Raw genomic sequence first — 12,527 nt, 5'->3', positions numbered from 1 at the left:
ATGCATGAAATGGGTGTACAAATTCCACACTGGACCCAAAGAGCATAGGCATCAGTATAAGAGGCAGGGGAAGACAATGCCTTCCCAAACCGTCAGCCCAGTCCCAAATATACTCTCCAGCTCCCACCTACCTTCAGTGCATCTCCCCCAGTCTCCTGGGGCTGGCTGGGCTTCAGCCCTGCCAAGACGGAAGCTATGCTGGCAGCCCTCCCAAAGCTGGGGAGGTTTTGGGCCAGGTGCTGCCCATGCTCTGGGATGAGGAAGACCGCTCACCAAGTGCATTCCAGGGCCAGGGATAAGGTGGCCATGCGACTCCCCTCCTTATGCTCCAAGGAAGACCAGGCCAGGAAAGGCTGGGGCCTCCTGCTGCCTGCTTTCCCTCTCTGTCATGTTCCTTCTGGGGCTGGGGCTGCATGCTGCCTGCTCTCCCCTCTATCCTGTGCTCCTTGGCTAGGTGGGAAGGCTGGGGCTACTCGCCATCCACTGGTGGAGGAGTGGCCTGCCCCTAGAGTAGAAGGGGGGGCTTGGCTCCTACGGAATCTTAGGTAGCAGGGGTGGGGCTTTAAACAAAAGGAGCAAGGCTGAGGGGCTTGCCTCCCCCAGCCTTGGGCTCACCCACTACCTATGCCAAAAAGGTTAAAGAACAGTTCTGAGCTCAGATACCCCAGTCCGTCGAGACCTGCAGAGCATGCTGCAGCGGGAGATGAAACTTAAAAAGGAGGAACAACACAACTCAATCAATGACAAGTTGGGGAGAAAGACAGACCTAACCTGAGGGCTCCTGGACAAGAATACTGAAAAAGCTTTTGTATGGGACTGCACACTGAGCCCAGCTGGAGTTAAAGGTCTAGTTTGTCTTTTCTTCTGTTATGTTATATTGGCACCTTGGAGCAGTGGAAGGTGGGAGAAGGCCATGTTGTTTGTCCCACAAAGGGCAGGGCTGGGGCTAGGCAGCCCTCAGTGCTGCCCAGAGTGCGCCATGCAGTGCTCCAGCAACAATTTAATGGCCCCAGAGCTCTGGGCCCTTTTGTATCACTGGGGCCCAGAGTAGTTGCCCCTTTTGTCCCACTCCATCAGCAGGTCTGTGGAGGAGAGAGAGATGGTAGGAAATGATCCAGAGAGAGTCATTCTCAGGGCACTCCGGGATGCTGGACACTGCTGAATCTCATAGGGTATGTCTACACTACCACCCTAGTTCAAACTAGGGTGGTAATGTAGGCAACTGGAGTTGCAAATGAAGCCCGGGATTTGAATTTCCGGGGCTTCATTTGCATCTCGCCGGGTGCCGCCATTTTTAAATGTCCGCTAGTTCGGACTCCGTGCCGCGCGGCTACACGCGGCACGGACCAGGTAGTTCGGACTAGGAAGCCTAGTCCGAACTACCTAGTCCATGTCGCGTGTAGCCGCGCGGCACGGAGTCCGCACTAACGGATATTTAAAAATGGTGGCGCCCGGCGAAATGCAAATGAAGCCCCGGAAATTCAAATCCCAGGCTTCATTTGCAACTCCGGTTGCCTACATTACCACCCTAGTTCGAACTAGGGTGGTAGTGTAGACATACCCATAGGGCTCTGAATGGGACCCAGCGGCATAGGTGCTAGAACTAGGGATATAGCAGCTTGAAGTAGTTTCTATTATAGGGTTTACAGTTTCATTCTCTCAGCATCCGCACTATACAAATTCTTCCAGCATCTCTGGCCAGTAGAATTGCAGGTGAGGCATAAGCTACATTCCACTCTCACTCCCCCTCTGATAAAATGGCAAGGATATTGCAACCAGAGGGAAAGCTAATCCCATCCTCAGATGAGGAGCTGAACAGAAAGGCCTTCCTGCTGAGAGGTGATACTGGGTGCACAGCCTGCTAGACTTCTGAGAACTCTATTACAATGTATTTTCCATGATCTGCAGCAATAATCCTTTCACAGAGAAAGTTGACTGACTGGCTGAGTCATCATATTCTAATTACACAGGGAACTGAACTCTAGAAAGGGCATGATCGTAAAATAAAAATGGGCGTCTCCCAGAATGAACCCACATTTTAAAAAAATACATATGAAATAACCATATTTATTCTACAAGCCAAGTTACTATTCTAACCTCCATGGGCTCCAACTATGAAGAATTTCTTCAGAATGAGAGAAGGAAAACTATGTCAGAACATTTCCAGCTCTCATCAAAACATAGCACTCTGTGCCAGGATACATCACCATGTCTGAAGATTTAAACTGTGGTGGTGAGAAAAGATGTAGATTGATTTCATTATACCCACATTTCTCAAACTGTGGTTCCCAACCCCCCAGGGGATCGTGAGCAACTTAGAGGGGGGTCGCAGTATCACAAAGTTTGAGAACCCCTGCATTATACCATTTTACCATCTTCAACTGTAGCACCACCAGTTGAGTTAGACTGAGCTGCAGAAACAAAGGCTATGTCTATACTACTAAATAATTTTGAAATAGGTTATTTTGAAATAACAACTCATGGAATAACTATTTTGAAATAAGTTTATTTCTCTCACAAGCAGGAGTTATTATTTCAAAATAACGGGCTGGATAGTGTGGATGCTTGCCTTTGTTATTTCAAAATAAAGGGAGATATACCCTAAGGTAGGGAAACGAGCCCTAAACTTGACCAAGAAAGACATTTTTAGGCACCAAGTCAGAAAAGTATTTTTGTCCTCAAGTCCATCTCTATTCAAGATGGCACTTAAAATATAAAATTAAGCACATCTTAAATAAAGATGCTATCCTGAATTGTGACCTTAATGTGAAATACAGGTTGTAACAATACAAAGTTAAAAACTAATGAAGTAATACTTCCTCCTGACCATATATGACTTAATGTCAAGCACAGGCACCTCTTGACCAAAAATAAATATATCATAATCATTAGGTTGTATATTTGGAATTTGCCATAAATTTAAAGAGAACAATATTCTCCTTTTACCTATCAAGTTGACTCTTCCTGGTGCACGGGCATAAAACTTGGGAGCCGATCCAAATTTAGAAATAAACATCTTCTTCAGCTTCAGCAATCTGAAAGGCAGGTTGGAATCCATTAGAAGGAGTACAATGGAAAACCTAGATTAACATATTGATACTGAATTCAGCCTTTGATGTAAACTGGCACCACCTCCATAGAATCATAGAATCATAGGACTGGAAGGGACCTCGAGAGGTCATCGAGTCCAGCCCCCCGCCCTCAAGGCAGGACCAAGCTCTGTCTACACCATCCCTGACAGATGTCTATCTAACCTGTTCTAAAATATCTCCAGAGAGGGAGATTCCACCACCTCCCTTGGCAATTTATTCCAATATTTGACCACCCTGACAGTTAGGAATTTTTTCCTAATGTCCAATCTAAACCTCCCTTGCTGCACTTTAAACCCATTACTCCTTGTCCTGTCCTCAGAAACCAAAAGGAATACATTTTCTCCTTCCTCCTTGTGACACCCTTTTAGATATTTGAAAACCGCTATCATGACCCCCCTTAATCTTCTTTTTTCCAAACTAAACAAGCCCAGTTCATGAAGCCTGGCTTCATAGGTCATGTTCTCTAGACCTTTAATCATTCTTGTCATTCTTCTCTGTACCCTTTCCAATTTCTCCACATCTTTCTTGAACTGTGGCGCCCAGAACTGGACACAGTACTCCAGCTGAGGCCTAACTAGTGCAGAGTAGAGCGGCAGAATGACTTCACGAGTTTTGCTTACAACACACCTGTTGATACAACCTAGAATCATATTTGCTTTTTTTGCAACAGCATCACACTGTTGACTTGTGGTCCACTATGACCCCTAGGTCCCTTTCCGCCATGCTCCTTCCTAGACAGTTGCTTCCCATCTTGTATGTATGGAACTGATTGTTCCTTCCTAAGTGGAGCACTTTGCATTTCTCTTTATTAAACTTCATCCTGTTTACCTCTGACCATTTCTCTAACTTGCTAAGGTCATTTTGAATTATGTCCCTATCCTCCAAAGAAGTTGCAACCCCACCCAGTTTGGTATCATCTGCAAACTTAATGGCTGCGTCTACACTGGCCCCTTTTCCGAAAGGGCCATGCTAATTTTAAACTTCGTAATAGGGAAATCCGCGGGGGATTTAAATATCCCCCGCGGGATTTAAATAAAGATGTCCGCCGCTTTTTTCCGGCTTGTAGATAAGAGCGTCTAGACTGGCCCAGAAAAGAGCATCTAGACTGGCCCGATCCTCCGGAATAAAGCCCTATTCTGGAGGATCTCTTATTCCTACTTTGAAGTTAACGGTGCTAAATCCTGCTGGAAAGGGATAACAAGAGGAGTTCCGCTAGGGTCTGTTTTGGGACCCGTACTGTTCAATATCTTCATCAATGATGTAGAGATTGGGATAGAGAGTACGCTTATTGGCTACGTCTACACTGGCCCCTTTTCCGAAAGGGCCATGCTAATTTTAAACTTCGTAATAGGGAAATCCGCGGGGGATTTAAATATCCCCCGCGGGATTTAAATAAAGACGTCCGCTGCTTTTTTCCGGCTTGTAGAAAAGCCGGAAAAGAGCGTCTAGACTGGCCCGATCCTCCGGAATAAAGCCCTATTCCGGAGGATCTCTTATTCCTTCAAAGTAGGCTTCAAAGTAGGAATAAGAGATCCTCCAGAATAGGGCTTTATTCCGGAGGATCGGGCCAGTCTAGACGCTCTTTTCCGGCTTTTCTACAAGCCGGAAAAAAGCGGCGGACGTCTTTATTTAAATCCCGCGGGGGATATTTAAATCCCCCGCGGATTTCCCTATTACGAAGTTTAAAATTAGCATGGCCCTTTCGGAAAAGGGGCCAGTGTAGACGTAGCCAATAAGTGTACTCTCTATCCCAATCTCTACATCATTGATGAAGATATTGAACAGTACGGGTCCCAAAACAGACCCTAGCGGAACTCCACTTGTTATCCCTTTCCAGCAGGATTTAGCACCGTTAACAACAACTCTCTGACTACGGTTATCCAGCCAATTATGCACCTACCTTATCATGGCCCTATCTAAGTTATATTTGCCTAGTTTATCAATAAGAATATCATGCGAGACCGTATCAAATGCCTTACTAAAGTCTAGGTATATGACATCCACCGCTTCTCCCTTATCCAGAAGGCTCGTTATCCTATCAAAGAAAGCTATCAGATTAGTTTGGCATGACTTGTGCTTCACAAACCCATGCTGGCTATTCCCTATCACTTTATTACCTTCCAAGTGTTTGCATATGATTTCCTTAATTACCTGCTCCATTATCTTCCCTGGGGTAGACGTTAAACTGACCGGTCTGTAGTTTCCTGGGTTGTTCTTATTCCCCTTTTTATAGATGGGCACAATATTTGCCCTTTTCCAGTCTTCTGGAATCTCCCCTGTCTTCCATGATTTTTCAAAGATCATAGCTAAAAGCCAATGAAGTCAATGAAGTTGGGTTCACTTACAGCAACAGCTAATCATCATGTAGCATTGATTTGTAATAACAGAAGGAAAGGAATACTTGAATGTACTAAGTAGGAAGAACATTCTTGCTTTAAAATGCAAGTAACTGAAAACAAAATCGGAAGTGTAAACATTTGTAGCACTAGCAAGCCAGATGGCCAGATCTTCTCAAGGTTTAGGCTTCAGACAAGAACTGACAAATCTGAGGCTGGAAACCAGCCTGTTCCATTTGGGTGTTAGTATGATTAAGATAAGTACTGAAATTATAATAACCTGTTTAGTGTTAAGACTATGAAATGCTTGTAAGTTTCTGCATGTAAGATGATCTCATTTATAATATCTTTATCAAATGCTATATTTAAGGTTTGCTTTATAACTGTAAAAACTGTTTGACTATGTCAGAAGGGATCATCGTCTGCTCATCCCGGTGGCAATCAATACCAAATGGGTCATTGTGGAATACTACCATACAAAGATTGTTTATTGCTCCTTCACACCGATTAAGAAGCTACATGAAAAAGGGCTTGAATTCTGGAAGAAGGAAAAAAAAATAGCGACACAAAATTTTTAAATCTTTTTGGCTTGTTTGGACTCTCCCAGAGCCAGAGCTACAAAACAGAAGCAAAAACAAGTCCAATGGCACCTTAAAGACTTGGTGCCACTGGACTCCCTGTTCTTGCTGAAATACAGGCAGTCCCCAAATTACGCGGATCCGACTTATGTCGAATCTGCAGTTACGAATGGGGTTTGCTGCCCATCTCCCTGGTCTGCTGGAGACCAGCAGACCAGGGAGACGGGAAGCAAAGCCTCTGAGGACGCCGGCAGCGGGACAGCTGCGGCGCGTCTGGGCTGTCCGCTGCCCGCGTGCTCCGCGGCTTTGCCCCACGTCTCCCCAGACCAGGGAGACAGGGAGCAAAGCCGCGGAGCACGCGGGCAGCAGACAGCCCAGATGCGCCGCGGCTGTCCCGCTGCCAGCGTGTTCCGCGGCTTTGCTTCCCGTCTCCCTGGTCTGCTGGAGACCAACAGACCAGGGAGATGGGGAGCAAAGTGGAGCAAAGCCACGGAGCACGCGGGCAGCGGACAGCCCAGACGTGCCGCGGCTGTCCCGCTGCTGGCGTGCTCCGCGGCTTTGCTCTGCTTTGCTCCCAGTCTCCCTGGTCTGCTGGGGGGGGGGCGGGGCGCAGCTAGTACGCCTTCCCCCCCCCCCCAGCAGTCCAGGCTTTTCTCTGGACGCCTGTGGTAGAGCAGCTGGGGCGCTGCCGGTTGGTCCCGCAGCGCCGCTCTGGGCGCTACTGGACCAACCCGGCAGCACCCCAGGGGTCCTGATTCAGCCGCTGCTGGTCAGTTTCAGCAGGGGCTGAATCAGGACGTCTGGGGCAGAGCAGCTGGGGTGCTGGTGGATTGGTCCAGTAGCGCCGAGGAGCGGCGCTACTGGAGCAACCCAGCAGCACCCCAGCTGCTCTGCCCCAGGCGTCCCCAAGTCAGCCGCTGCTGAAACTGACCAGCGCTGACTACAGAAAGCCCGAGGCAGAGTTGCTCTGCCCCAGGCTTCCTGGAATCAGCCGCTGATCAGTTTCAGCAGCAGCTGACTTGGGGACGCCTGGGGTTCTTAAGTTGAATCTGTATGTAAATCGGAACTGGCGTCCAGATTCAGCCTGTTGAAACTGATCAGCGGCTGATTCCAGGAAGCCCGGGGCAGAGCAACTCTGCCTCGGGCTTCCTGTAGTCAGCCGCTGGTCAGTTTCAGCAGCGGCTGAATCTGGACGCCAGTTCCGACTTACATACAGATTCAACTTAAGAACAAACCTACAGTCCCTATCTTGTACGTAACCCGGGGACTGCCTGTAGATTAACCCAGCTACCTCTCTGAAAACAGAATAAGAGAAATCCCCAGGATCAACTTGGAATAGTCCTAATAGACATTCTGATATGACATATTAGCTAGAATAACAACAGGCTTATTGGTTAATCTTGTTGACTACACACATCCCCTCCCCCCTTTTGCTGCCTCGGTATCAGAGGCAGCAAAGAGGGGAAGCAGGAACCGGTGCTGGAGGGAGCCAGCTTAAAAGCTGATTCCCCTCAGCACCGGCTCTATGGTGCCGCTTCCCTCCTCCCCACTACTGCCTCTAAAGAGGCGGCAGGGGGGTCAGGGGAAGCTGCTGCAAAACAGCCTCTGTCCAGGCAGGCCTGAGCTTCCCATGGACAGAGACTGCTACACATCCCACAGAGCTGCTTGCCATGGCCAGCCCAGGCCACCGCGGACAGAGGCTGCTTCACGGCAGCCTCCCCCGCTCCCTCGCCACCCCCTTTGGCAGCAGCCTGTCTGTGGGGAGCTCGGACCTTTGCTGACAGCGGCTGCTGCTACCCCATGCTGCTGCCTTTGTATCAGAGGCAGCAGCGTGGGGTGGCAGGCACCAGGTCTGTGTGGGGCACTGGTTTTTAAACTGGCTCCCCTTGTGGACCAGCTCCCACCTCTCACCCCGTGCTGCTTCCTCTGATCATAGAAGCAAGCGCTGCCACTTGAGTTAATTTCCCACTCATACAGAGGCAGCAGGGTGGGATGGCAGGGGGCTCCCATGAGTGGGGCTGGAGCGCATAGCTACTGGCCCCAACCCAGGGACTATCAAATCATCATATAATCAATAAGAATTCATGCAGTTACACAAATATTCAATTGCCCGATATTTAACATCCTTAATATTAATACAACTCTCGCCTCTTTAAGCCACAGAATGTAACTAGTTTGCGTATAAACAACAAAGAGTCCGGTGGCACTTTAAAGACTAACAAATTTATTAGGCTATTAGGGCATAAGCCTTCATGAGCTACAACTCATTTCCTCAGATGATGAAGAGAAAAAAGCTTGTGTATATATGCTTGCCTACTTTAGCCTTGTAATAAAAGCCTTGTTTCTTTTTTTCTAGTTAATAAATCTTTAGTTAATTTATTACTAGATTGGCTACAAGCTTTCTCTTTGGTGAGGCACAAGATGACCTGGGGTAAGTGACTGGTCTCTCAGGACTAGAAGCAATCTGAATCTTTTGTGCTCTTTGGTATATATAACCACCACCTATCACTAAGGGCACGTCTACACCACAACATTAAGTTAACTTAAGTTAGGTCTACCTATAGCCACCGCAATAATTACATTGGCCATAGTTGCCAAGGGTGGTGAAAATTAGGGGCACTTAGCACGCTGCTGCAAGAAGACCCCCTCACCTCAGGGCCTCCTGGCCCTTGGTAGCCCTGCCAATCAACTCTTTCACCTCCCTTCCAGAACTTCCTGCTGTCACAATCAGCTGTTTGAGGACAGAAGTCTCAGAGCGGTAGCCATGTTATTCTGTAACTTAAAAAATGAGTAGCCCTGTGGCACCTTAGGGTATGTCTAGACTGCATCCTTCTGTTGGCAGAGGGATGCAGATTAGGCAGGTTGACATTGCAAATGAGGCAGGGCTTTAAATATCCCATGCCTAATTTGCATAAAAATGGCCGTCGCATTTTGCTGACTCAGCACTTTGTTGGCAAAAAGCAGCAGTCTAGAGGGGGGATCTGTCAAGAAAGCCTTTTTTGACAGATCCCTTATGCCTCCTGCAACACGCCTGCAGTTTGGGTTTATGTGGGGCTCAACACACAGCTCACAGGTGGAATCCTTTGAACATGGCCTCCATTGGGAACACACTCCACAACAGTGATTCAATTTAATGGTCTTCTGTTGATGTGTTTTAGTAGTTAAATTACTTGACTGTCATTGCCCATTAAAAGTGCTGTCATATGAGTGGAAATCGGGTAAATATTGCATTTTATTAATATCAGCAGAACTGACTTAAATGGGGCCCGTGTGTTGTGTAGTCTTGCCTTAATCTTTGTATTCATGCGTCAGTGTGAAAGCATCCATTTGCATATATATTTACATGTATATGCTACCACACTTAAGTTGCGGCCCTTGGCATGTGCTGTGAGTATCTTTGTGGCCCCCGGGGCTTCCAAAGTTGAGTAGCTCAGCTCTAAGGTGCTAAAGGACTGCTCATTTTCTTAAATTTACAGTCTAAGGGTATGCCTACACTACCACCCTAGTTCGAACTAGGGTGGTTAATGTAGGCAACCGAAGTTGCAAATGAAGCCCGGGATTTGAATTGCCCGGGCTACATTTGCATCTTGCCGGGCGCCGCCATTTTTAAATCCCCGCTAGTTCGGACTCCGTGCCCGCGGCTACACGCACCACGGAGTAACGGTAGTTCGGAATAGGAAGCCTAATCTGAACTACCTACTCCGTGCCGTGTGTAGCCGCGGGCACGGAGTCCGAACTAGCAGGGATTTAAAAATGGCGGCGCCCGGCAAGATGCAAATGAAGCCCGGGAAATTCAAATCCCGGGCTTCATTTGCAACTTCGGTTGCCTACATTAACCACCCTAGTTCGAACTAGGGTGATAGTGTAGACATACCCTAACAGAGTTACCCCTTTGAGATATCTAGTCATAAAGCTGTACAGGACACCATCTGTTGTTTGAATTATTTATTAGACTTTTCCACACTTTAATCTACTTTATCTGTTTATAAATTAAAACACATGAATTACCATGCTAAATTAGACAGTGGTTAATCTAATGAAATATTCTGTCTTGAAAATGCCCAGTGCCAGATACTTTGGAGGAATATGCAAGGAACCACTGGTATACAGTAAGTCCAGAGGGAAAGATTCTTCTCTCTCTTTCTCAATTGGTGGTTTGCTCATGCCCTGAAGCATGAGAGTTTATATACCTCCTTTAAAAGAAAATATATCCTACTAGAAGATTTACCCAGTGTTGCTCGGGTCCTTAACACAATGTTTTTTGGAAAATAAAATTAAAAAGTTAATGCTTCATTTGAATTATTGCTCTGGTGTGGAGCATGGGATGAAGAGTTCAAAATGTAGGGTGCCCCAGGGAGAGAGGATTACACCACCCAACTCTCACAGGAACAGCTTGGGGGCAGGTAAGAAGTACCTCTCCTGTGGCTACTGCAGCTCCAGCAGGCTCAGCTAGGAAAGGGGCGCATGTCCAGCTAGGGCAGGTCCAGGTTCATCTACCCCCTAGCTAGAGTGAGGAATACAGCCGCCACTTTTTTTCGAAACGGAGTTTTTTAGAAAAAAAATGGCAGTCTAGACGCGGCTCTGTCGAAAATAAAGCCTTTTTCGACAGATCCTGTAAACCTCATTTTTTGAGGAATACAGGATCTGTCGAAAAAGGCTTTATTTTCGACAGATCCACGTCTAGACTGTCATTTTTTTCGAAAAACTTGTTTCGAAAAAAGCGGCAGCCACGTTTATGCTAATGAAGCATGGGATATTTAAATCCCTACTTCATTAGCAATTTCAATGTGCTTGATTTACATCCTTCTGTCAACAGAAGGATGCAGTCTAGACGTAGCCCCTAAGTTCTTGTGCAGACAGTATTAGTTCAACAGAAGAATTTTTCTGCCTCTCAGGTATTTAGGTGGATTACCTATGCCAATGGAAGAATCCTTCCCACTGGCACATTAGTGTCTACATTGAAGCACTAAAGCTACTGTAGCATTTTAAGAATAGAAATACCTTACGCAAGAATAATTAACTGTTTGCATCTATTTGTAAACTTTGGCCAAAACATGGGTGCTTACATTTATGTATATGAATCAGATCTGATTTTTCAGACTCACTAATCAACACAATTCCCATTTGCTTCAGCTGTGCACAGGCAAATTCGAAAATGGCATTTACATGTGAATTAAAATTAAGCCAAATGTCTTGTAATCTGATTAAGGAGGAACAATTTGGAACAGCTCTTCTCTTAATGCTAACATAAATAAAGAGGTTTATTGGACTGGATGCATTCTGCAGCACAATGAGATTTAGCTTTCCCAATAACACTTCCCACCAGAGCAGGCCTTAGACGGAGGAGCATGGAGTTGTTCCCTCTCCTTGGAAGAATGTGTGGGGTAAATTTGCACTGCCTTTTGGGTTGGCTTCACAATGTTCAGAATTCATAGGATGTCAGGGTTGGGGCTTGGAGGGCAGAAAGAGGTAAAGATCAAGGACAGACAGGGTTGTCCCCTCTCCCTCCACTGACTGTCCCACTGCCATAGTGGAAGAGGGGACTGGGGAAACCTGCACTGATTGTGAGTTTCCTTCCCCCTCCTGTACTCTCATATCTAGCAGGGCCAGGGGGAAGAAGCTGGACTGAGCCAGAGTCTCCCCCTAAGGGATGATGGATTGCACATATTCTCCTTTTCCATCCAGCTATCAGCGAGTTGGGAAAGAAGAATTTCCTCAGAACCAGGGTGGGCAGGGCTATGGCGGTAGCTCGCCAAGTGGTTGCTTGTGCCTCCAGGCAGAGCTGCTGGAACAGTTTTTACAGCGGGGGTGCAGAGAACCACTGTGCCAAACCGCGAGCTCTCTGTATAAGATGGAAACCGCTTCGGACCGCTCTCGCCGCAGTCCCCGCGCCTCGGCCTACAGGCGGGCCACCCTTAGTTCTGGGGACAAATGCTTCAGGGTGCAGCGCGGTGGAGCGGGCGCCCACCAGCCGCACGTGCCGTCCCTGCGGGCCAGGAGAGCCCGGACCCGGCATGTGGGGCTGCTAAGGCGCCGTCTGCACCGGCCAAGCCACTGCCCTGCCAAGCCGCCTCGCAGACCCGGAGAGACTGAAAACGGGCCCGGCTCCCAGCCAGACCCACCCACCTGGGCTGCTCCGCCAGCTGGACTGAGAGGGTGGCGGGGGCGTCCGAGGCCATCCTCGGCCTCGCGGGGCGGCAGCGGCGGGGGTCGTAGGCTGCTGCTGCTATCACGGGACAAGGGAACGTCTCCCTTCCTTCCGGGTTGCGAGGGAGCGGACGGGAGCCCTGCCTCCTGCCCGCCCAGGTCCGTGTGCTCTGGGCAGGGCTTGTGCCCAGCCACCTGGCAGGGTTCGGGATGGGTGGCCCCCTCCCCAGCCTCCTGGCTCGGTGGTTGACGTTGATATGGCATGAGGAGCGGAGGCGTTTTTATGTCTGTACAAATGATGCGTAAGCGAGAGCCAAACCAAATCAACTCCCAGGAAGGGGGGCTCTCTCTCGCTCAGCCAGCCAGGACTGACA

At 48.1% G+C, this 12,527-nt stretch overlaps 1 protein-coding gene across 1 annotated transcript in view; it reads right to left on the bottom strand.

Moving 5' to 3' along the window:
- Positions 1-12,321, bottom strand: part of GALK2 (galactokinase 2) — a 76,819-nt gene extending 64,498 nt beyond the window's left edge. Inside the window, exons 1-2 of the mRNA XM_075897172.2 lie at positions 12,133-12,321; positions 2,947-3,035 (exon numbers count right to left, since the gene is read on the bottom strand). Coding sequence (XP_075753287.1) covers positions 2,947-3,035; positions 12,133-12,185 — 142 coding nt within the window. The 5' untranslated portion in view covers positions 12,186-12,321. The remainder of the gene's footprint in view (positions 1-2,946; positions 3,036-12,132) is intronic.
- Between the last annotated feature and the right edge of the window lie 206 nt (positions 12,322-12,527).

This window comes from Pelodiscus sinensis, chromosome 14, assembly GCF_052426305.1.
Source record: "Pelodiscus sinensis isolate ZL-2025 chromosome 14, ASM5242630v1, whole genome shotgun sequence".
In the NCBI taxonomy this organism is placed as follows: Eukaryota; Metazoa; Chordata; order Testudines; family Trionychidae; genus Pelodiscus; species Pelodiscus sinensis.
This window is presented reverse-complemented; position numbering and strand designations above follow the sequence as displayed.